This window comes from Dendrobium catenatum, unplaced genomic scaffold, assembly GCF_001605985.2.
Source record: "Dendrobium catenatum unplaced genomic scaffold, ASM160598v2 fragScaff_scaffold_390, whole genome shotgun sequence".
Taxonomy (NCBI): domain Eukaryota; kingdom Viridiplantae; phylum Streptophyta; class Magnoliopsida; order Asparagales; family Orchidaceae; genus Dendrobium; species Dendrobium catenatum.
In genome coordinates, this window is record NW_021318852.1 from 1181885 (window position 1) to 1207955 (window position 26071).

The 26071-nt window shown below is 37.5% G+C and overlaps 1 protein-coding gene across 1 annotated transcript; it reads right to left on the reverse strand.

The window, feature by feature from the left end:
* Positions 1 to 1057: 1057 nt before the first annotated feature.
* On the reverse strand, positions 1058 to 26050 carry LOC110094636 (ubiquitin domain-containing protein DSK2b). Its single transcript, XM_028693965.1, has 8 exons — positions 25544 to 26050; positions 18189 to 18959; positions 17899 to 18092; positions 17698 to 17811; positions 17567 to 17625; positions 17025 to 17053; positions 1794 to 1868; positions 1058 to 1668 (listed from the first exon to the last, which is right to left on the reverse strand). The coding sequence occupies exons 1-8, from the start codon at positions 25779 to 25781 to the stop codon at positions 1520 to 1522; spliced, it is 1629 nt and encodes a 542-aa protein (XP_028549798.1). The 5' UTR covers positions 25782 to 26050; the 3' UTR covers positions 1058 to 1519.
* Between the last annotated feature and the right edge of the window lie 21 nt (positions 26051 to 26071).

Here is a 26071-nt window from a genome sequence, read left to right on the forward strand (position 1 = left end):
ATGAATCGTTTATTGAGTATTTGAGTGCCTTTATGATGTCAGAATTTGACGATCTTGAGCTCGTTGGATTCATCTCGTCGAGCCGCTCGATCCAACTATAAGCATGTCATGTTTGGAAACTGTTTGATCATCTAATCTATGATTTAAATCTTCCAATTGCGCTTCGAGTATTCTATTTGGGCCCATTTGGACTCGGATTGGGTCGATTTTAGTGTCTTTGGGTTTGTCTTTTCAAGACGTTCACTTCGACTATAAGTTTACAAAAATCAGAGTTCGGATGGTCCCAAATTTAATTTTGAAAATTTCTAACTTGCCGAGAGATTCGTGCCCAATCAAGATAATTTTTTTTATGATATATCAATAATTAAAACATGCGAGTGGCTTAATTTACATTCACCACAATGAATTGCTGGAGAACACTCGTAACATGTGACAGCAATCTAAAAAATGAAGGATATCAGTCAAGAATAAATTGGATGATCATTGCTAAAGGTCGATCCAATGTCCAAATTACTCCATATAAAGTGTATGTCCAAAAAAAAAACTTGTCGAGGATGATATGGCCAAATATAGATCCTATGATTTGCCAAATTACCAATAATGCCTTTGATTTTCTTCCATAAATACCCCACAATGGGGCTGAGGCAAGAAAACTCTATTATATTGCATTCTGGGCTTAAGAAAAATATTACCAAATTTCTGATTTAGCATCTAAGTTACTTCTCGAGGGACACTCCCTTTATTTGGTTGAATGTGAGCATGAGAACTGCTTGTACACTTTCTGGTACACAATATTACTGAAAGACAATTTTTTTGTTTGGTTAGTACTCTTATGTTTGAACAAAATGTCCATCGACTAATACATCCAGTGGTCTCTAAACTAACAAATGATATGTGATAATAAGACATTAACAAAAATATCAAAGATACATTAGAAATAATGGATATCTCTCCACAAGTTGCAAATAGTAAAATGGTCGTCAATAAAATATCATCATAGCTGATTTCACACAACTAATAACTTGAAACAACAATATCCTAGAGCATTATTTCGTTCTAGTTCTGAAAGCAAAGTTGGATTAAGTACCAATTAGATAGTACAACAATGAACTCAACTTTATAACAAAGGTATATATAAAACTGAACCAAACAACATTTTCTTCAAAAGATTCTGGAACATAAATCATCAGCACCCACAACCATAATCATGGATTATGAACAAATCACAAAATGACAGGCAGGCTTTAAGCAAATGTATATACAAAAGCTGTCTTTAGCATGATCAACTTAGTAAACAGATTAAAATCAAACTATGAACTCCCATATAGCAGCAAATAAAGCACAGAGCTTTTGAACGACACTGCTAGTTATTCCATACCAGGAAACAAGCAGCAGTGAGGAAGCACTTGATTATCATAAAGGGAAAACAAGCGTGTGGAATACACGGGAGGGCCTTACAGACCATCTTAAATTGATGTTGAAAAGGGAGAAGGTACACAAGAGAGAGTTTACCTTGAATCTAATGACCCATGCTTCCCAATAGCCTCTCCACAGCGGCATGGACATTTCCAGCAGTAGCAATGAGGGCTCGGATGTTCTCCTGGGTATCAAAGAAACCCATTTCCTGAAGCTGAGAAAGCTGTGTGGCATACAGCTCTTCGGGTGGCACTGCAGAAGAGTATAAACAAGTTTTTCTTTTTTCTTTTATATATATTTTTTTACTTGAACAGCACTGAAATAAAATTTTTTCTTTGATTGAATATGTGACCATTAAGTTATATAAACAATGTTACCATCAGGGTTGCTGGGAACACCATGATTAACGCCTGCCCCCAGTCCGCCAAACATCTGCATCAAATGTTCCATTCCTGCAGTGGACGGCATAACAAAAAGCGGCATTAAAAAAATGGATGTCTCTATTTCAAATCAAAATTTTATAAAGACAAATCGAGGAATGCATTCATCAACAAATACTGTTAAGCTTTCTAGAAGGCTGTTGACTGGCTAGTCTAATGCTATGGATTTTAGATAACCAGAAAGGGAAAACCACTTTCGTTTCCTTGTAAAACAAAAAAAAATGCAAGAGCTCAAGTTGATGCTTGAAATTAGAAAATTAATTATAGAAAATGACAAAATTTACTATAAGGACGTAACCAGAAACAACGTTGATTTTTTAAGAGGTACAAAAAACTCTGAAAGCCGTCCAATGTAATAAATGGATGAAAAAAAAAATCCTTCTGTAAATCCTACTTGCTATCTACAAGCGATCAAATGAGCCTGAAAAAATAAGCTAAAATATATTAGAAGAGATAAGACAGAATGCTGACGGAGACCTATGCAAGGTTTGACCTTTTTCCTTTGGTGGGGGCAGTGGCAGACATGGCTAATGCTTGAAATTTCAAATGTGCCATTGAGCAGCCAGCATTAATTATAAGCATGGTTTTGTCAACTAAAACACTTGCATTTTGATGTTATTCACTAAGGATCAGTTTCAGATATCTAACATTTTTTTGTCAGTTTAACTTGAAGCAAAGAGCTTCAGTCTGATAAAAGTGGGTGGGGCAGCAAAATACTCCTTTTTGCATGCAAAAATAATTGGTTACCCGAAGCATCCAGGGGTCTAGAAACAGATACCCAGTTATTTCACAAGGGCATGCCATCAAGCAGCCACATCCAGCCTTTAGCATTAATCACTACATCAACAACATCAAGCCTTTGTCCCACTACGTGGGGTCGGCTACATGAATCCCTTTTCGCCATTGTCCTTTTAAAAGTCAAATTCTCATTTAAATCTAATAAAGAAAGATCATTTCTAATATTTTCTAACAAAATCTTTTTAGGTCTATCTTTACCTTTCTTAACATAAGCCAAATCTAATACCTCAACTTTCCTAACCGGGTCATTGGAACCCTCCGTTTAAGGCGACCAAACCATCTAAGGCGACTCTCTGTAATCTTATCTTCCACTGGAGCTACTCCAACCTTTCATGTATATGCTCATTTTGCATCCTATCTCTAAGGGTAAAGCCACTCATCCACCTGAGCATCCTCATCTTTGCAACATTTAACTTAGTATTATGCTTCTCTTTTAATGGTCAACATTCGACATCATAAAGCATGGCAGATCTCACCACCATCTTATAGAATTTTCCCTTAAGTTCGAGGGGGACTTTTCTATCGCACAACAAGCTCGATGCATTCCTTCACTTCAACCATCCAACTTGAATTATGCTGATAATATCCCTACATATTTCACCATCACTCTGAACAATAGAACCAAGATATCTTAAGCGTGACTCTTATTAATTACTTGATCGCCCAAAGTCACAATCCTCTCACTAGATCTATTGCTACTAAAATTACACTCCATAAATTCAGTTTTAGATCTACTCAAGGGAAAACCTTTGGACTCTAACGTTGACCTCCATAATTCAAGTTTACCTTTAACTCCCTCTTTAGTCTTATCAACAAGAAGAATATCATCAGCAAAAAGCATACACCGGTACATCCTCTTGCAAATGTTTAGTGATAAAATCCATGACTAAAGCAAAAAAGATACGGGCTTCAGGCTAGTCCTTGATGTAATCCAATCAAAATAGGAAAATACTTTGTCAAACCACCTTGTGTTTAAACACAAGTAATAGCTCATGCATACATATCTTTAATGATTTGAATATAAGCATTATTAACTATTTTCTTTTCAAGACCTCTCCATAGCACTTCTCTTAGAACTTTATCATATGTTTTCTCTAAATTAATATATATCATATGTAGATCTCCCTTATTCTCTCCAATTTTCTCCATCAAATCTCTCAATAAATGTATAGCTTCCATAATATACCTACTGGCATGAATCCAAATTGATTTTGAGAAACATTAGTATCACATCGTAACCTATACTCCATAACTCTCTCCCATATTCTCAATTTAGTTCATCAATTATGCAAAATTGTTCCCAAATGATCATTTAGAATCAAATTGAGATCAACTTTGTATAATTAAAGGACTAAATTATGATCAATTTTGTATCTCCATTTTTATCAATCTATACATAAAGGATTATTTGTGATCAATTTTTTATAGTTGTGAGGTTAAATTGGAGAAATGTGATACTCTAAGGCTAAATTTTTACTTATTTCCCATGAGCATAGATTCTCTCACTCTATTTAAGTAATCATCAATGAGTGACAGCATAACTCCACCTCTTGAAAACACCTTGTCAGACCTATAGAAGTCCAAATGTATGTAGTCAAGAGTTTGTATTCCTGTGCTAAACATCTATTAGCTTGTCTTTCTAAGAAAACAACATTCATCGAATTTCAGAGTGTCAATCTTTGTTAAGACAGAACATACCCCTTTGACTCAAGATGATTATATTTTTTGGACTTATATGACTAATGTTCTCAAAAGATTTCCTAGGCTTCTGTTAACGACTTCAGTCTGACCATCGGTCTGTGGGTGGAAGGTTGTGGAAAACTGCAATTTCGTACCCATCTAAAACCATAATGTTTTCCAAAAGTAACTAGTGAACTTAACATCCCGATCAGAGACAATAGTCTTTGGTAGTCCATGAAGTCTCACAATTTCGTTAAAATAGAGCATAGCAACCCGGGAGGCATCAAAGGTTTTGGCACAGGGGAGAAAATGGGCCATCTTTGAAAATCTATCAACGACAACACAAACAGAATCGTGTTTTCTCAATGTCTTAGGCAAACCCAATACAAAGTCCATACTTAAATCTTGCCAAGGGCAATTGGGCACGGGGAGTGGTGTGTAGAGACCCGTATTTTGCTTACGTTGTTTGGCCAATTGACAGGTGTGACACCTCCGTAAGAGTTTGTCGACGTCACGTTTGAGGGTGGGCCAATAAAATCGATTTTCTAGTGCAGCAATAGTCTTGGCTTGTCCGAAGTGGCCAGCTAAACCTCCGGCATGTAACTCCCAAACTAGAAATTCTCGTAGTGAAGTGTTGGGAATACAAAGTTTTTGCGACTTGAACAGATAACCATCTTCTATGAGAAAATCATTTATAACTCGATCTTCCCCGTTAGCCAGTAGGGAATAGGTTTCTTAGAAATCAGGGCAGTCCAAGTAACCTTCCTCAAGGCGTTCAAATCCGGTAACCTCAGCTCTCATTCCTTGAGTAATCATCAGCCTTCTACTAAGGGCATCCGCAGCTTTATTCTCAGATCCAGCCTTATGTCTAATCGTGTAGGTGTACTCTTGTAAGAACTCAACCCAACGACCACGGCGGGCATTGAGTTTCTTCTGAGAGTTGATGTATCTTAAGGCCTCGTGATCCGAGAATATCACAAATTCTTGTGGCAATAAGTAATGTCTCTAGTATCTGAGGGACTGGATGACAGCATAGAATTCTTTGTCATGGGTGGAGTACCTTTGACGAATATCGTTTAACTTTTCGCTAAAATATGCCACAGGGTGTCCTTCTTGGGATAAAACTCCTATACCAATCCCTGATGCGTCGCAGGTTACTTCAAATACTTTAGAAAAATCAGGGAGGCGCATAACAGGGGATTCAACCATTTTTCTTTTAATGTCCTCGAAGGCTTTAGTGGCAGCTACTGTCCAATGAAATTCACCTTTCTTGAGGCAGTCAGTTATAGGTGCTACTATAGTGCTAAAGTTCCTAATAAACCTCCTATAGAAAGTGGCCAATCCGTGAAAACTCCGAACATCTCTAATATTTTTAGGCTTTGGCCACTCATTAATTGCTCTAACCTTTTCAGGGTCAGCGGAAATCCCTCGAGATGAAATTATGAATCCTAGAAAGGTAACACTATCAGTGAGAAACACACATTTTTGGGGATTGGCATATAACTGTTCTTTTCTTAGAATCTCACGGATTTGCTTCAGATGTTTCAGATGTTGATCCACTGAGTTACTATAGATCAAAATATCATCAAAGTAAATGACTACGAACTTCCCTAGGAAAGGTCGAAGGACTTGGGTCATTATTCGCATGAAGGTGCTAGGAGCGTTGCTAAGACCAAATGGCATAACCATCCATTCATACAACCCATCTTTCATCTTAAATGCTGTCTTCCACTCATCCCCGGGGCGGATTCGGATTTGGTGATATCCGCTTTTAAGGTCAATCTTTGAGAACAGCGTTGCTCCAGTCATCATGTCATCTAATCGTGGGATCGAAAAACGATACTTCACAGTAATCTTGTTGATAGCACGACTATCAACACACATCCTCCAAGAGCCGTCCTTTTTCGGAGTTAAAAGGGCGGGAACTGCGCACGGGCTAAGGCTTTCTCTGATAAATCCGCACTGTAAGAGCTCATCTACTTGCCTTTTCAGTTCTGTGTGCTCTGTTGGATTCATCCGGTAGTGAGGGAGGTTTGGTAGGGAAGCTCCTGGCACTAAGTCAATCACGTGTTGAATATCTCTAAGGGGTGGAAGTTGGTCAGGCAAATCTTCGGGAAAAACATCAGCGAAAGTTTCTAAAATAGGCTTAATCTCATCAGGGACAGGCTCCCCTTGATCATTCTTAACTTCCCTAGCTATTAGGGCGTACATAGGGGATCCTTGGTGAAAGTCCATATCCATTTCTTTCGCCGTCACGAGGTGTAGGTCCTTATTGTTCTTAGGTGGGGTAGTCTTAGAGTCACCCTTGTCGGTCTTAGGTTGAGAGGGGATCAATTTAATTTTCTTTCCATTGTGTTCAAACACGCAGGTGTTTGTTCTCCCATAAATATGAACGTCGTTGTCAAACAACCAAGGGCGGCCTAGAATAATTTGGCCCACATCCATTGTCAAAACGTCACACCAAATCTTCTCTTGATATCCATTAAATTCGAGAGGGATAAGGCTTCTATCCTTGATTTCTATGGAGGTCGAGTTAATCCAAGCAACCTTGTAAGGGTTTGGGTGAGGTGTGGCCTTAATGCTAAGCTTGGAAATCATTGCGGAGGAGACGGCGTTAATGCAACTCCCACTGTCAATAATGACCTTGCAGTTCTTATCTCCAATCTTGGTAAAGGTGTGAAATATGGAAGTCCTTCTCCAGTCATCACTTGGTTTTGGCTGGGACAAAGCGCATCTAACGACCTTAAGGGTGACAGGTTCATCCTCAGTGAAGGAATCTTCCTCTTCATCAACATGATGAACTAAGTCAGTCTCAGGCTCTTCCTCGTCATCATCCACCTCTTCTATTATGGTGACTTTATAGGGGCTGGAACATTGTGAAGCAATGTGCCCATACCCATGACACCTATAACATTTGGTTTCGGAATTGGATTTGGGCGCGTCACGTTTGAGGGCTTTACCTTTGGAGTCAGGGCGAGGTGGGGCCGGGTTAGCAGTGGGTCGACTACCTATCGAGTTCGAGGGTCGGTTTTGGGCCTGGTTGGTGGAAGTACGATATGGGTTTGGTCGAGAGTCAAATTGTCTAGTGTGGGAGTGGGTCTTGGACTCCTCTAGGTCAAGTACTAGACTGCAAGCTGCCTCTAAGGTGTCAATTCCTCTGGCAAAAAGTTCGGTTCTAAGATCTTCCCTAAGGCCAGCTCTAAACATGGATAGGATTTGGGTTGGGGTGGCGGACTCCTCGCCGTTGCAACGAATCAGGAAATCGTCGAATGCCGAGATGTAGTCCTTAACAGGTTTGCTTCCTTGAGTCAGTCTATTCCACTTATCTAGGAGTTTAGGATAGTAGGATGGCGGGAGGTATTTTCTCCTAAGTTCTTGCTTCATGGTTCTCCAATCGTTGATAGGGTGTTCACCGCGAGCTTCGCGCATGTTTTCTAAGTTGGTCCAGTAAAGGTTGGCTCGACCAATGAGCTTCATTTTGGCGAACCTGACTTTCCTAGTTTCAGAGATGTTGTACCATTTGAAATAGCTATCCATTGACTTGAGCCAATCTAGGAAAACTTGAGGGTCAAGGGATCCGTCATAAGTCGGGGCGTCAATCCTAATATTTTTCAACAATTGGGCATCGTTGTCTCTCCAAGGGTTCTCATCTCCTACGGGTTCGTGACGGGGTCTCAGGTTATGAAGGTAATGGTTTCGAGGAGGGATATTATCTTGGGGTTGATCACGTTCATTTCTGTTGTCCTCACCATAGGGCGAGTGTGGTCTTGAAGGTGTGTAAATAGCGGGATTCCCGATACGTTCAATGTTATCTAGACGGTCACTTGTGTGGCGCCTAAAGTCTGCTAAATCCGTTTGGGTGTTGCGCACTTGCTGTGTCAACGTGCCGAGTTGCCCCACAATAAGGTCGAGAGTCGCTTGGATGTGTTCTGGATCCATGGTAGCAGGTTAGAGGTTGCTAGTGAGAGTGTCGGGATGCGGGACAGCACCTAGACGCTACGGTGTGAAGCTTCCTAAGGCCTAAAGATGCAGCTGGAATGTTATGGACAGCAACCTACAACAAAAGCCCAAGTTGCCTAAGTGTTTGGATAGTTTTGGGTGAGTGGACAGCACTTACACAAAGCCTAAAATTCTACTAAATGAAGCCTAACAGTGGCTGAAGTAGTGTGGACAGCAAAGTGACAGCAAGGAAATAAATGTTCTAACACTTAAAACCTTACAGATAAGAGGCTAGCATGTAATACAACTGTTAATAGGTTCTAACTTAGTTAGATGCGTGCAGGATTTTGCAAAGCAGTGAAGAAAACAGTGAAAAGTCTTAATTACTAAATGATATGCATGCCAGATTAAAACTACAATGAGAAGCTAGACCGTAGGATGTTTTCTAAACATGCCAAGCATGGTAGCCATGTTCTGATACCACAAATGATGTGAAACAATATGCGGTGAATTAAGAATTGCACTTGAGAAATTAATAAAAATATTGATTTCACGTTACTAATTAAAACTTCTTGCTTACTCAAGTTTGGTTTAAGAATAGGACATGGAAGATTAAAATAATGGCAATACGTTACAAGTAGAGAGTTGATGAACCTCACAAAATAGCACCAAAATTTTAAATAATGCAAGTAGCTAGAAATAAACAAGAGCCCCAAATTTAAAATCTAGATCCTTCACCTTGAGATCCGTCACTCGTATTGAAAGTGGTAGCTAGCGGAGGAGGACCGTAAGTAGACTTAGTGATGCCACTAAAAGGCAAGTGATCTTGAGAGGACTTGTCGCCGGGGAAGGAACCGGGTTCGAAGGAGCGGGTGGACGGCCTTCAATGATCCACGTGTAGACGGAAAAATGTTCGTCGATGGAATCTACTAATGTTGGTAGAATTCGGTCCAAGTATTCTTCGACGGTGTCGTCGAAATCGAAACCGACGTCGAAGAAGGGCGATCGGAGGATGTTGACTCTTCCTCGGTTGTCGTACTCAAACCCGAAATTCCACTCGGGTACCTCCATGCGTTTAATTGCCTGCCATAATATGGAATATTAATTAGGCCATTAATTAAGCATTAAGATTTGAAATTCCACGGGCTGGGCAACACAGGGAGGATTGGCGGCAAGGGGCCTGCAGGAAAAAAAAATTTTAGTGGGCTGGAGCTCACGGTTTGGCTCAGTTGTGGAGTTGGGGAGCTGTAGAGGTGGGGTGGCTGCACGGGATGGTCTTGGGTCGGCGGCCAAAGGCCTGGAGAGGGGCTGGCCGGCGGGAGGAGGCAGCTAAGGTGGCCGGCGGCTTGAGCAGATAAAGGCTAGGCGGCGGCAAATGCAAGGGGAGGAAGAGATTCAAGGGATTCGAGCAACCATGAAATTACTAACCTCAATTATATTCAATTTGAATTTCCACGAGATTGGCTAGCACGAAAACTAGAACTCACAAAGAGATCTAGTCTTCTCCGGCGAACTCACTAAGAGATCTTGGAGAGAGGAACTCACAAAGAGAACAATGATCAAATTTCATTTCATCAAAAACTAACTATTACAATCCATCATGCCCCATATAAAGAGGCCCGAAATAAACATAAAACAAAATGACGTAAATGCCCTCGGGGCTACATAAAAGAAGCAATGCCCTCAGGGGCAAACTATGAAAATAAAAGAAATGATCTAAAAAACAAATACATCAAAAATAGAGACTCTGGATCGTGGCCGTCGATGTGCGCCTCCGGCGGTGGTACACGTGTCGAAATCTGATGTCCCCATCACCTTCTCTCCAACCCATTTAGTTTCCTGAATGCACAGAATATTTATCTTCCTATGAATCACAATATCTATTAATTCCATTAATTTTTCTATAAGGGAGCTTATATTCCAAGTTCCTATCCTAATTTGGTGACAAGGGATCTCTAGCCTGGCTATTACAGAATACAACTAGCAGCTAAAAGGCCTACCATCTACCTTGTATACATGCACACATATGTTTTCCTAATAACAAAACGTATGAATTAAAATATTATTTATCAGCAATTCCTCATACTAATTGAATGCAATTTCATATAAATCATACAAGCACGCCTATGTATATATATATATATACATTTTTTTAGGCATAGCTGAGCCATCAAATAGATATCACTCTACAGGAGCTAAAAATTCAAACTTTTGTCAGTCCTCAAGACCAACAACATTAAGGTTGACTGTAAGAACCTATTATCCTAAAGACCAACAACATTATACAATTTCTAAAAGGTAACAGAGGCCCTCAAAAGTTTTCTCAAATTAAGGTTGACTGTAAGACCCATTTATTGAGCAAGGGCAAGCATTTGTTGAGCAAGGGAAAAAGCTGATCAAAGTGAGTAGGATATAAGGATGATCTCAATATTTCACATTGACGGGAAAGTTTGGCACCTCAATGTCAGCTCTTCTCCATTCGAAGATATAGCATGTTCTAAGGTCCCCTCAATGTACTAATGTTCATACCAAACATAAAAGGTGCATCAATGCTCACCCAGGTGTTACAGCTGAAGCAAGTGAACCATCTTCTTGCTCTAGCTAGTGGTGAAAACTAGTAATACCTACAACCAGACTATAGAGGAGGTTGGCAATTATGGGTCTACAATAACTGATGAAGAGTCCCTATTCCTCATCGTAAAGCATATCTAAGAGATTTGTAAGCATCTACGGCCAACTGGTGGTTGGTGACAAGTAAACAAATATGATAAGGAAAGATGACAAATGGCTGGAGGTTAGAAGTGCAAGCTAGTTGGGTCCTTGCCCGACGATTAGGAGGATCGATGGAGATGGGAACCAAAACACATAGGAGTGTCAGTGGGGTTGCATGTGAATGGGGTTTGGGATGGGGCGAGCACAATGACACATTTAGAATTCAATAAATCTAGGTGAATATGAAATCACAAAAAATGAGGCTTTTGAGGATTCCAAATTCAGTTAAAAAATACTAAACATCTATTTTACATCACACTAGACACCTAAAAAAATCAAAATCCATGTTTTTCTTTACTTTAAACCCCTAATACTTGCTACCAAACACTCATAGTGATTGAATGCTTCTTATATATCTCTAAGAAACTTGTCGATATAGGTCTTTCCAATTGAGAAGGAATAAGCATTGATTGAGACAACTTACACCAATATACCTTTCTTAACATCTCTTTAACTCAACCTCTTTTAACTAGATTGCTATTTATGAATCTCCCTAAAAAAAGGGTGAACGATTCATCCAAATCCATCACTCAAGAGGCGAAAAATCTCTAGTAGTAGAATCCATTTGTTTGCATAAAACAAACACTCTCACTATTCTTTTAATTTGAAAGAATGCTTAAGAGTTGATAACCAAGTATGCCAGAGTGGATAGCTAATAAAGCGAGGTTTGTGACTAGGGAAATTGTCTATTGAGATCTTTAAATCTAGCAAGTAACTAAGATCTAACAAAGGTCACAATAAAGTTAATTTCTTTTGTTATTCATCTTATTAAATAGGTGGCTATTCTTTATATTCATTTTTAATCCTTCATATTAATTTTATCTACTTATTTGTTGGGTGAATTTTCTATCATCTATTGCATATGTCCAAAGCAATTAAATTTAATTTCAATAGACTTATCTTCAACAAATACCATTCCAACTATTCTCCTAATAATATATCATTTCATGATTTATTTAATTTTGCTACACATTTATCTTAAAATTCTCCATTCTACCACATAGAACATAGTTATAACAAACTTTTTAACTAACCAAAACTTAAGTACATACAGCATAATCTTATTTATGCATAATTTTATCTTTAAGTCTCAATGTATCATCTTCTCACAAAACTCTTAAAGCTTTTCCATTTAAAACACCCAATGTAAACTTCAAAAGCTTTATCCTCATTTATATCACCATAATTCATAATACATCCAAAATACTTAAACAAATCATAACTATGTATCATCATACCTACTAATAATATTCACTAATAATTGTTAATATCACACCTCCTAAAATTGCATATCTTATGCCTAGGAGGCTAGAAAAAGTAACAAAATTCTTATTATTCTTTCAATTACTTAGGCATAGTAAATAAGATAGTCAATATTAACTAATCATTAACTAATTAATTAAAAATTAATGCATGCCCATAAATAATTACTAATCAATATATCTTATGACAATTAAAAAAGTTTGAACTGTCATTTATTGAATAATAATCAGTTAAGTTAATTAAAAAGTACTAATATATTAACAAGAATAATTAATAATACATTATTCATTAATTTAGATACTAAATTAGGTTAATCAGTCAAGGTTTTTAAGTCGACTAAATTTAAATTATTAGGTGCTATGTAATATGGTAGATCGGTCATGTTATAGGAGGCGGACAAGCAAACACCCGCCCCCCTTTTGGGGTGGGGTCCAATAGCAATTAGAAAGAAAATCAAGGGGGATTAGGAGGAAAAATTCAAAAGAGGGGCTATTTAGGGATTTGCATTATTTTTGTATGTTTTTTTAATTAATTAATTATTTATTTATTTATTTTTATTATTATTATTTTTTTTTGCTTGCATTAAGTATGTTATATTCCTAGGATTAGGGTTATGTATGTATTTGCTGAAATTAAAATTTCCTAGGAGGTTTGAGCTCTAGCCGACGGCTAGAGATTTGGTAGAGACGGATCTTCCTCTCCAATTGAAGATCCATTGTATTTTGTTCGTTTTCTTCCATATATCATCAATCAAAAAGGTTTTCTCATAGTTTTCCACATCTTTCTTCATAATTACTGTTTGGACTTTGCTGAAATTCAATTTCAGCCAAGATATTCTTCTATTTCTACAAGCGTTACCTGTCAAATTGGTATTAGAGCGGTGACTTGGGCTGCAATAGGACTTCCTTGTTGATTTATGCTGCGCTTTCTCTCCGATTTTGCTGTTTTTTTATGTTTGGAGACCAGATTTGAGTCAAAGTTGTTGTTTTTGCTATTGGAGTATAAATCCGGGTACCTATGGCAGAAAGAAAGGTAGAAGTGCTGGAAGGGGAGATCAGACAAATGGAATTTGAAATTTCAAATCTACAAACTCAAATTTCATAATTCAAAAATCAAATTTCAAACGTCCACGAGAAGATTGATGGAAAACTTGTCATCCTGGAGGAGATGCTAAAGAAGTTGCTAGAGGGACAATCCAAAACGATATCGTCGGAGGCAAGGGAAGTTGCCGACAACGAAGGAAGTGAGAAAATTCTAATCCGATAAGGAGAAGAGAAGATCGGGAGGTGGAGATTCTAGAGGGAGAGGAGAGAATGCCTCCCCTAGAGCCTATTCCTAGGGTGGAGCCGGGTAGAAGGTATGGAAAGAGGGGTGAGGAGATCGGGCATGAACGAAGGGGTGTTGAATTTGAGAGGAGAGGGGCAGCAGTTAGAGTAATGATGACTCGTGATTTGGGAGAGGCTATGGAGCTAGCCAAGTTAGTGGAGGATCAAAGGCACCTGGAGAGAGAGACTGGAGGCAACAACTCAAGAGGTTTGTATAGGATGACCACCACCTTTTTGGCATCCAAGGAGCCGACACTGGGTACTCTTAGGGAGACCCCGAAGGAGAAGATTGTAGAAGGGAGACCTAGGAAAAACTTTAAGAAGCTCACAAAAACAGTGTTACACAAGAGAGGGTGAAGGGGCTCTATTTCAAATGTGAGGAGAGGTATAAATCGGGGCATAGACGTAATGATCAAACTCTTCAAGTTCTCACTATTTGTGATGATGAGAAAATTGACGAGGGAGCCGTCTTTCTACCTTGCCGATAAAATGAGTCTTTGGAGGTATTGTTAGACCAGTCTTGTTACAGAAAGCGAACAGGCTCCGCATCAAATTCACGTAGCCCCTTTTTTTGTGTGTGTGTTGGGTAGGGGGGGAGGGGGAGGGGGGGGTGTTCATCAGCAATTAGAAAGACAATTAGGGGGGTTAGGAGGAAAAATTCGAAAGAGGGGCTGCTTTCGGATTTGCATTATTTTTTTATAATTTAAGTACGTTGTTTTTCTAGGGTTAGGGTTACGTATGTGTTTGAAGAAATTAGAATTTCCTAGGAGGTTTGGAGGAAAAATTCAAAAGAGGGGCTGCTTTGGGATTTGCATTATTTCTTTATAATTTAAGTAGGTTGCTTTTCTAGGGTTAAGGTTATGTATGTGTTTGCTGAAATTAGAATTTCCTAGGAGGTTTGGGCTCTAGCCGGCGGCTAGAGATTTGGGAGAGACAGATCTTCCTCTTTAAATGAAGATCCATTGTATCTTGTTTGTTTCCATCCATATATCATCAATTTAAAATGTTCTCTCCTAGTCTTCCACATCGTTCTTCTCAATTACTATTTAGACTTTGCTGAAATTCAATTTCAGCCAAGGTTTTCTTCTATTTCTACAAACATTACCTATCATAATCCCATTAATATAATTAGATTAATTTGATCACTCAAGCTCAAAGGAGTGCTCACACGTTAAGTTCTCTTTTCAATATAATTAGCTTAATCATGCTTATGACTGGCTTTAAGAAAAGAAAAGGCTTCGGCCTTCTAAGATTAAAAAAACTGTCAAAAGAATCTGTCTTGTAAGCCTAAGAGTGCTTAACTTGACTTGAACCAGGCTTAAGCCCCCATCCACCAAGCTCTTGACTCAATTGTTTCCCAATGAAAGGGCATTGAAGTTGTAACGCTAACTAACTAAAATAAATAAATCCTAGGCAGCATTCCTTCACACTAGAAGTTATAATGGTCATGGATCTGAGATTAAATTGTAGGGTTGTCAAATCGGGTCACGAGTAGGGTTCGGGTCCAACCCGGAACTGACCCGACACTGTTCGACCCGACCCGTTTTTGCATATGGGTCGATTTTTCAGACCCAAACCTGACCCGCTTCGGGTATATTTTACTAAAAAAATTTTATGTAATTTGATATATTTAAATCTAAACCAAATTATGGTAAGATTTACTTCAATAAATTTAAAATAAATCAAACTTAATTCAATTTGGGCAACATGATTTATTATTTTTGGAAATAGCATTTACTTATTTCATAATAATCTTTTAAAACTCTCCTAAATTAATTAAAAATGGATCAAACCTGGTTGATTTCGTGTTTTCGGGTCAACATGAATCCGACCCAGTTTTACAAACGGGTTGAAATCCCTAACCCGAACATGAACTCAACCGATTCTAGTTCGGGTCGGATTTTTGGGTCGTGTCAAATATTGTCACCCCTATTAAATTGACATTTTCTCTTACTTCCCAAGAAATTTGGGATTATCATTTGTGCTACAATATATTTCATACAATGACCAAACTATTTTAAACACATTTTCAACCCATTAGATTAAATTGAATGTTTCACTTACATCACAGATATCTGACAAATAAACAAATCCTTTTAAATACCTCCAATATTTATTATGCATCAAGGTTATGATTTTTTCTTCCATGCATCAAATTTTAAAGGTAGAGGTAGATTTAAAAAAAATTTGTTAGAAAGTACTAAAAATAATTTTTTTATTAGATTTAAATGACTCTTAATAGGACACAATAGAGAAAAATGATTAATATAGCTGACCCTATATAGTGGGAAAAAGGCTTGTTGTTGTTATTGTCACCATCATCCAAGTGGCTCAGCATTACGAATGCAAGGATTTTGGGGGGGGGGGGGGTTTATTAGAAATTGTGACATTGTTAAATCAAAAATTTGAATGAAGTTGCTTCTTGTGTTTGTTTACCAATAGAAACATTGAATTCCGTCTGCTTTTTACATGGATTTGGCTCTCTTGGAAGTAGAAAAGGTATAAATATGAAAATAGCAATGCTAATAAAAATATAGTTTCTTAATTCAAACATTCTTCTTTTCATTAATGTTCATAAGAAATAAGAGGAAAAATAGACAAATAGGAATAATTCTAACTCTAAATTAGAGTTTAGTTTGACTCAATTTTGAAGGATGATAGCCTACAAATACTTTCAGTAACATTAATACATTGCACAAAATAATTTTCACATTTCTTTAAGATCAAAAGGATCAAGTCATTCCTTATGGATAAAAAAACTCCCACTTTCGAGGAAATTATACTTGTGCACAACTTAAAGGTAAACAAGCATGACCTTTAAGGACAGGACAAAAAAAAAACAGAAAAAAAAAAGTATTATATTTGTTAAAGGAAAAACAAGATATTAAAAAGAGCATTGAGTTTCTACAACTTACATCAGTTGCAAGTCAGTAAACCCAAAAGGTTGAGACAGTGAAAAGCGGCAAAGTAACACAAGGGATTCAAAGTTTCTAAAGGAAAAAATAAAAATAAGAAAGGAAGCATAAGTCATAGTTTCTATTAGTTTCAATACCTCCAAACATAACAGAATAATTGTGAGAGTAGAGGTTTCATCAACAATTGGATAAGTCAATGTCGCCATTATCATTAGCGTCGTCCCAACTATTTAGGGTCAACTTTAAAAATCTTTATTTTCCATTCATTTATATATAGCGTGCATGAGTCATTAAGCTTATCACACATCTTTTTCATAGCTTTTATGCATAGTACCATTGGCTTACTCTTTTTCTTCCTAATCATTTGAGAGTAAAGAAAGCGCATAATGAACTATGTTTCCACCTCATAACAATTACCACCAACCCATAGCTCCAAAATGCAAACATTTGGATGAACAAAGAAAAATAACCATTACCTGTGGCACCATTGCTCTGGTTTTGTACCCTGCCATACAAACACGGTTATATTAGTAATGGATCAAGCTTTGAAAAAGAAAATAATAATAAATAAACCAACGCAAGAATCTTTCAAAAGGTGAAGAAATCCTTATAAAATAAACAAATTATCCAACACAAAGGAAAGGATAAACACTAAACTGAAAAACAAATTATCATTAAAAAGCTATTTTTGGCAAGAAATAATTTTGTAGCACATTTCACAAATCTAACAGCACAGAGTAAGAAAGAAATATACATGGCAAGCAAACATTACATAATAGCAGTGGTAGAGTTGACAATACTAAAAAAGATAACGAAAAAAAAGCCATGAGATTGCATTTGTTGGTGGACGAGTAGAAAGAAGAGGCCGGTTATAAGAGGCTTACAATAAGAACAGAAAGTTATGAAACTGCATTTGTAGGCGGATGAGTAGAAAGGAGAGGGCAATTATAACAGGCTTAAAATATAAACAGAAGCCTCTGAGATTGCATTTGTAGGAAGAAGGAGATTAGATGCCTACTGGTTCAACTGCTGCCGACCAATCAGTGTAAAAAGAGATTGTTGTAATGACAGAACTTGCTACAGGTAAAGAAAACAGAATTTAGTTAAGCCCTCAGAATAAACCTCAATAACAACAAATTCAATGAGAACCTGCAATGTCTCAGGTGATGCTAGCTGCCGAAGAAATTCTGGATTTTGTAACATTTCTCTCAACTGTGTATTTGATTCCATCATGCTACGAAGCTGTGGATTCATATTCAATATCTAACAGCACACAAGAAGTGTGAGATCACAAGCATGCTCAATGGGGCAAATTTTCAGGTTTCATCATAACATAAACAAGAGAAGGACCTGGCTGATATATTGCGGATTTGATAGCATAGATTGCATCATTTGTGCCATGGCTGGATTTTGCAACACCTGACTCAGGACAGATGGGTCAGGCATGCCACCAGCGCCAAGATCCGGACCACCAAGCCCACCAAATACAGCAGACCTTGCCTCACCATTAGGGGTTGATCTTGTATTTGTTGTTGGTGTAGGTCCTGTTGCTTAATAATATTAGAAACTTATGCAGATACAGTACTGAGTGGTAAGCTTCAGCAGTATAACTAAAAGCAACTTTCAATCAGTATATATACCAGCATTGTTCCATGGATTAGGAAGTGGGTTGCTATTTGGTGAAGAACCATTTGTTACATCTGAATTAGTAACTGATGAGTTTGTTGACCGATCCCTTGACTGTGTGTTTGCATGGTTCCCCAAGAGGGCTGCAAATGGATTTGAACCATCCCCACCAGTGTTTCCAGCCATGGTCGTTGCATTTAGGAATGGCTCCTGCACAGTTTCATACATACGCCTGAGCATGTTAAACCCTTCTGGTGAGGACTCGATATTGCTCATAGCTCTGTCTGTATTCCGCATCATTTCTCTCATTAATTCAGGATTTCTAGCAGCTTCCAGAGTCTGCCTAAGAGTGCTGGGATCATTTAGGACATGTGCAAGATCAGGATTGCGGTCTAGTATCTCCCGCATTTGGGGATTGCTCATAATGAGATTGCGCACCAAATCAGGATTATTCATTAAATTTTGAATGGCTGGCATGTTCAGCATATCCCTCATCATGTTTGGATTCTGAGTAAGCTGCTGCTGCACTTGATCAAACTCAGAAAATCCGGACCCAAGTAAGCCAGAAGCACCAGTACCAAAAAGCCCACTAGCACCAAGTCCAGGGAATAATGGAGAAGCAGAGCCAACACCACTAAAGTCCCCACCATCAGTGGAACTAGCATCTCTTGGAGCTGCTGCAGTGGTACCTGCAGCTGAAGTACCAAGATTGGCTGAACTATTTGTAGATGCAGTGGACAGCACAGCACCACGAACCAAGTGAACTGTATGATCGGACTCCAAGCCTATGAAAGGATGAGAATAGGAAAAGATCATTTATCTAGCATCAAATGAGAATCATTATCAAATAGAAAATACTGTCTTGAAGATAAGATGACATTCTAAATCAAATACTGTTAGCTCATCAAACATAAAAGCATGATTTATGAAAAAGTATAACAGATTTTTACTGGGAAGTACAGCAAGTTTTATATGAATCATTCAATCTTAACACATGAAACATGACTAGCATTACTATTATATCGTACTAACAATGAAGACAGGCCTAGCATGAAGGAGCGATACAGAGGAAGAAAAGTCAAATAGATGTCCAATTACCAAAACAACATAACATTAATAACAACAAAATAATAATCCTAAAGAGGAGTTTCTCATTCTTATTAAGGTATAAAAGACAAATATTTGAGCCTTACAAGTGCCGTGAAGGAATGCAAGAATATTTCATGGGAAATCATATCAAAAATGTTTTTTTAAGTTATGCAAGGTCAAGATTCCATCATTCAAGGCCTTGAATATGGGCATGAAAATATTTAAAAATTAAAAATGTAGTATACAGACTGGATGGAGCATACATTTTATCTATACAACAATCTAATGGGGCTGTTCATTTCGTTCTTTAGTAGCAGTTATAACAGGATTTCCCAAAAAAAAAGATGATCACTTAACATGTGGATATCCCTTTGAAAAGCTAAAGCCTGACTGATAGTAACACAACACAAAAACAACAACATCAAACCTTTGTCCCACTACGTGGGATTGGCTACTTGAATACTTTTTCGCCATTGTGTCCTATTAAAAGTCAAATTCTCATTTAAATCTAATAATGAAAGATCATTTCTAATATTTTCTAACAAAGTTCTTTTAGATCTACCTCTACCTTTCTTAACATAAGACAAATCTAAAATCTCAACTTTTCTAACCAGGTCATCGGAATGCCTCCGTTTAATGTGACCAAACCATCTAAGGCGACTATCTCTAATCTTATCTTCCATTGGTGCTACTCTAACCTTTTCACGTATATGCTCATTTCATATCCTATCTCTAAGGGTAAAGCCACTTATCCACTTAAGCATTCTCATCTCTGCAACACTTAACTTAGTATTATGCTTCTCTTTTTATGGCCAACATTCTGCACCATAAAGCATTGCAGGTCTCACCACCATCTTATAAAATTTTCCCTTAAGTTTGAGGGGGACTTTTCTATCACACAACAAGCCCGATGCATTCCTCCACTTCAACCATCCAATTTGAATTTTGTTGATGATATCCCCATCTATTTCACCATCACTCTGAACAATAGATCAAAGATATATAAAACATGTACTCTTATTAATGACTTGATCGCCCAAAGTCACAATCCCCTCACTAGGTCTATTGCTACAAAAATTACACTCCATATATTCAGTTTTAGATCTACTCAAGCGAAAACATTTGGACTCTAAGGTTGACCTCCATAATTCAAGTTTACATTCAACTCCCTCTTTAGTCTTATCAACAAGAAGAATATCATCAGCAAAAAGCATACACCAAGGTACATCCTCTTGTAAATGTCCAATGAGAACATCCATGACTAAAACAAAAAGATATGGGCTTAAGGCTGATCCTTGATGTAATCCAACTCAACCGAAATAGGAAAATACTTGGTCAAACCATATTGCAAAAAATGTTCACACCTCATATCTCACTCTCTTAGCCATTAGATCATGACCAATTACTAAATTTTAAGTAAATATAAATGCATCACTTTTGAATCCTAATCAGCTAAGCTCGTAAACATAAACATCTTCTTTGTATCCCTTTGAAAAGCTAAAGCCTGACCCTTAAACCACAAAAAAATATTCACATATCAAATCTCACTCTCTTAGCCATTAGTTAGAGACTCATGACTAAAATTAAACAACGATAATATAAATGCATCACTTTTGAATCCTAATTGATCAATTAAACTCTTAAACAAGCCTGTCCTTTTTGTATCCCCTCAAATTCTCACCACTTTGATTAAGCTAAAACCCAACTGACAATGGACTGCAAATAATGTTAACACCTCATATGTCACTCTCTCACCTATTAGATAGTGACTCATGACTAAAAATAAGCAAAGTAAATATAAATGCATCACTTTTGAATCCTAATCGGCTAAGTTCTTAAACATAAACATCTTTGTATCCCTTTGAAAAGCTAAAGCCCGAACATTACACAACAAAAAACATTCACATATCATATCTCACCCTCTTAGCCATTATTTAGCGACTCATGACTAAAATTAAACAAAGATAATATAAATGCATCACCTTAAATCCTAATTAATCAATTAAACTCTTAAACAAGTGTGTCCTTTTTATATCCCCTCAAATTCTCACCACTTTGATTAAGCTAACCCCGACTGACAATTAAACTGCAAATAATGTTCATACCTCATATGTCACTCTCTTACCTATTAGATAATGACTCATGACTAAACTTAAGCAAAGTAAATATAAATGCATCACTTTTGAAACCTAATCAATCAACTAAACTCCTAAAGAAAAATGTCCTCTTTGTATCCCCTCATATTCACCTCTCTCATGCAGGCCCACGAATCACTGGACCAAGGACCAATCAACATCCGAACAAAGGAAAGCCATAAGCAAAAATCAGCAAGGTGTTGGAGCCCTTGCAACTTTTATCATTTCTCACACTAGGTGGCATCTGTAGTAAAACTAAGTGCAAAAAATAGAAGCTTAATAAAAAACTTAAGGATTTAAATGACAATTTAAACATATAAAATCAAGATAAAAAATTTAATCAAGGAATTGAGAGCAGCACTATCATTTGGGATTGTTTTTGCCTTCGGATCAAGTGTATTGGTCAAAGGTTGATTGACGAAACCCTTTGGAGTTAAACAATCTCCCGATACACCATGGACGAGTTTGTTAGGATCACAAAAGCAACCATCTTTTATGGCAGGCAACGCTTACAGTTGATGCTTGGCATTGCCTAAGGTTTAGTGTGATGTATAACAACCATCTATAGCTTTTCCAAGGCCCATAAAAGAGCCCTCTGCCATAAATAACAAGAGGTTTTCCAAGTGGTCCTTCTCCTCTATGTTATTGGCCAAGCTTCAAACCATGAGCTTGCTCAAACTCTCCATATTGATATATAACTACAGATAAAGATGCCAACGGACATCAAGCAATGTGTTGAGTCGAATAATGTGGTTCAAATGGAGGTGGTGCAATCCATTTAGAAGCACTCGAGTTCTTGTAGCTCACAATGGTTGTGACCTCTCACTATCGACAAAAAAAAATATGGCTTAGAAGCAATCATCACATCTGCTCAACTTATGAAAAGGAAATAGCCCTTGTTCCTAAGTTTGTGATGACAACAAAGAGGGTGAAATAAACAAGTAGAATGAGGCAATTGAATGCAATGGACCATTATAGTTAGAACACAGAGAAAAGGAGGAGAGAAATGTGAGTAGAGTAGATTCCAATTAATAATCCCTGCCTATGTTCAGGAAGCCAAAGCATTCTCAAAAGCTAGATGACCAAGTCAATGCAACTCATGCTTAGGAAACATAGGAAATTTGAGCATTGAAATAATCAATATTTATTTAAGAATCCCTCATATGTCAAATGCAAGTTACTTTGCCAAATAAAAAAGATGCATAAGCACTAGTATTGTTTAGACCATGAACAATACATATGGTTAATAAGAATTTACCTTAAAGAGTATAAGAAAACTAGGTTTCAATGAACATCATTCCTTTAATTTGAATTATATATTTATCACTAAAATGGCATTTTTAATGAAGTTGGTCAAAGCAATTCAACACATTTTTCCCTTGGGACATTAGACATTATTGTGTTCATTATCACTCTAGAAAATTTATCATCACTTATACAGAAAACAACCTCAAATCCACAATTGTATAGGTGACTCAAACAAGTGTGCATTACAATTGAAAACATCATGACAAATTAAGGATTATTAAAGGGTTATTTGGTTGGCCAACAAATGAATGTAGTGTAAAAGGAATACTTTAGAGTTGTTTGGATGAATGTAAAGTAAATACAGGTGAATGTTTTTTTTGTTTTTTGTTTTTTTTTTTAATTTTTTTTTTGTTAGAAGTAAAGAATGTAGAGTAAAGTCATAAATGGTGACAGCCGGCTGCAGAGTGTGATGACGGCCGGTGGTTGGCGATGGCGGCCGGTGGTAGTGATGGTGGTCGGTGGTGGCGGTAACCAGTGGCGGCGGTGGTGACCGCCGGTTGCGGTGATGACAGGTGGCAGGCCTATGAAGGTAGTGGTGGCGGGCGGCAGGTGGTGGTCAAGCAAGCTTGTAATATAAACGATTTTCCCTTAAAATCGAAGGAGTTTGCTTTACTCAAAATGTACTACTTTACTTCATATTACATTTACTATATTTTACTTCGCATCATTTTATATTCCAACCAAACACCTAAATTTGTAAAACTCCTGCATTTGTAATATTTTACACCCTGAAGTAATCCAACCAAATAGCCCTTAAGAGAATGTTCAACATTTCTCACTGTAGTTATACATTATGCAAAACTATATGAAGGATAGAGTCTCACCAAATTAACGAAGACATGCATTACCCATATTAGGTTACCATATTTGTTAACTTTTGTAATAGACACAAGTCCCGCTCTACATGATCTATATTCCACTAGTTTATTGCCTATTTATTCAAAACATAAGTAATAACAAGCCTTTAGTTAATTTGGTAGACAATATCCCTAAATTATTTAAAAGGCTCATTCATCTGGGGTTAGATAATGCATAAATACAATTAAAAAGATTGACCAATGCTCTTAATTTTTACACTTAAGTTTGGATGATATATTTTGCAACAATGCACACTTGGTAGAGTTGTATACTTGTATATATGATCATTGAAATGAGACTGCATCAAATTCTTGATAAAGTAATTTCAAATGAAATATATGGGGTTTCATTAAATAAATATTGAATATTTCAAAGTCTTTACATTCTCTACATGAATTGCATGGGACTAGTGTTGAGGATTTTTTTTCTTTACTAGTGTTGAGGATCCTTTCACTTTCTAAGCAAGATTAGGCTTTAAAAACACCACTTTAGCTTGCTAACTCATCTCCTCTTATCTACCCTACTTCAAATCTCCCTCCTTTATCATTATCACCACTGAAGTTAGAAACTACAATTTTTAGCATCTTCGTATGATCAGTATCTCCTCCACAACCAAAAATAGGAGATTGCAAAGATCATTAATTATGAGCACTCCAGCAGATGCCTCAATGACTACATATCATCAACTTCATTCAATACATGCATCATTGAATTCAACACATTATTTCTCCATTCCATCATCTCAATAAATAGCCACTAAGGGACATTTAGAGCTTGAAAAGGCTTTGAGGTCTAAAGCTTGGCAAACAATACAAAAGAGGGGACCACTTGGACAACCTCTCACTATTAGAGGTGTTGACTCCCGAATATTCCTTGGCAATGATACTCAAACCTAACATGATGTCATAACTCAAACCTTTGACAATCTCAAGCAAACGTAATTATTGTTTCTTATAAAATGAACATTGCTCTGATGATCCTCATTGGTGAGCGCACTATGTGTATGAAGAATTTTTCTATCCTAATGGATTGACAAGCATAACCTTTGCATCAAGACAAATTATTCAAGGAGAAAAAACAATCTTAAAAGATAGTGCCTAGGCATAACTAGGCTATAAGAATTTGAATCTTCATAATATATATTTAATTTGTCATTTTAACCATTTAAGTTTTAGATTATGCTTCTATTGTTTCATTAGTATTACTACAACCTTTAAGACCTATGCTATGAATGCTACCATGAACATTGTCATGATTATTATAGTTAAATCTACCACTGAGGTCACACAACTAGAAGCACTTCCTTGGGTGCATTTGAAGCATTGGCAAACCAAAATCATTTGTATTTTATAAGCTTCTATTTTTGCACTTATTACTACTATAACACGATCCACCCCACATTTACCAATTCAATGAGGAGCTAAGAGGAGATAGGTTCAGAAAAGGAAAAATAAGCATGCAATTTTAAAAAAATCAGTTTCAAAAGCATAACCATAAAAAACCGAATAAGATGAGTAACATATTTTCATATGTAAGTTACATAACACAACGCAGCTCACCTTGGTCTAATATTTGGGAGCTTTGGCTCCTATCAATAGGTCTTGGACTCAAAACTTGCTAATGTGATGTGTGTGTTTGCCTTAACAGCTTGAATGTCCAAAAAAAAAGGGAGATTTACACGTAATAAGCATAAGATGAACTGCTTTACACGTAATAGAAATAATCATCAGACGTTCTTTCCTCCTAGTACGTTATCATACACCAAGAGTCCACTCCGAACCTCGTCATGGGAGTTTCTATATCCAAGGCACTGAATCGTATTTATTCTGCTAGGGTTCGTAAACAATCCGCGTCATCCTAGCAACCAATCATAGCACAAAGAAATAAAAACAAATAAATCATAAACAAAAAACCGGTCTTTAATCACACCAGGGAACAAATTAATTAGGAGAAAATAATAGCAGAATTAGTAGGAGCACCGTAGCTCTCTAGGGTCTGCTCGTCCTTCAAAATCCGCCCTTTGTAGATCAACCTCTGCTGCTGCGTCGGAACATCGGACTTCTCAGCAAGGAGGGTCTTGAAGGCGCCGACGGTGGCGTCGAGCGCGATCTGAACGGAGAATTTGGAGCCGTTGGAGCAGCGGACGTTGACGGTAGCGAGAAGGGACTTGCCGACGCTAGCGGCGCTTGAGTCGATCGATTCTCCTTCGATGCCCATGAGATGGATGAAGATCAGGGCTCTCGAACCCTAGGAATGAAAGAAAAAGGCCCTGATCAAAGAGATTGACTGGAGGAAAGGAAGCACCGCAGCCAGTAAGCAAGAACTCGAGAGGGAGAGAGGGAGAGAGGGAGAGAGACGACGTTTTTCTTTCTCTCTCTGGATTGAGCTCAGAGAAATAGGAGGGCCAGATGATCGGAGCGGCGGAGGAGAGGCGTTCTCGGGCCGAAGATACGGGTACGGTGATTTCACACAATGGAAAAACTGAAAAAGTAATTTTTGTTGAAATA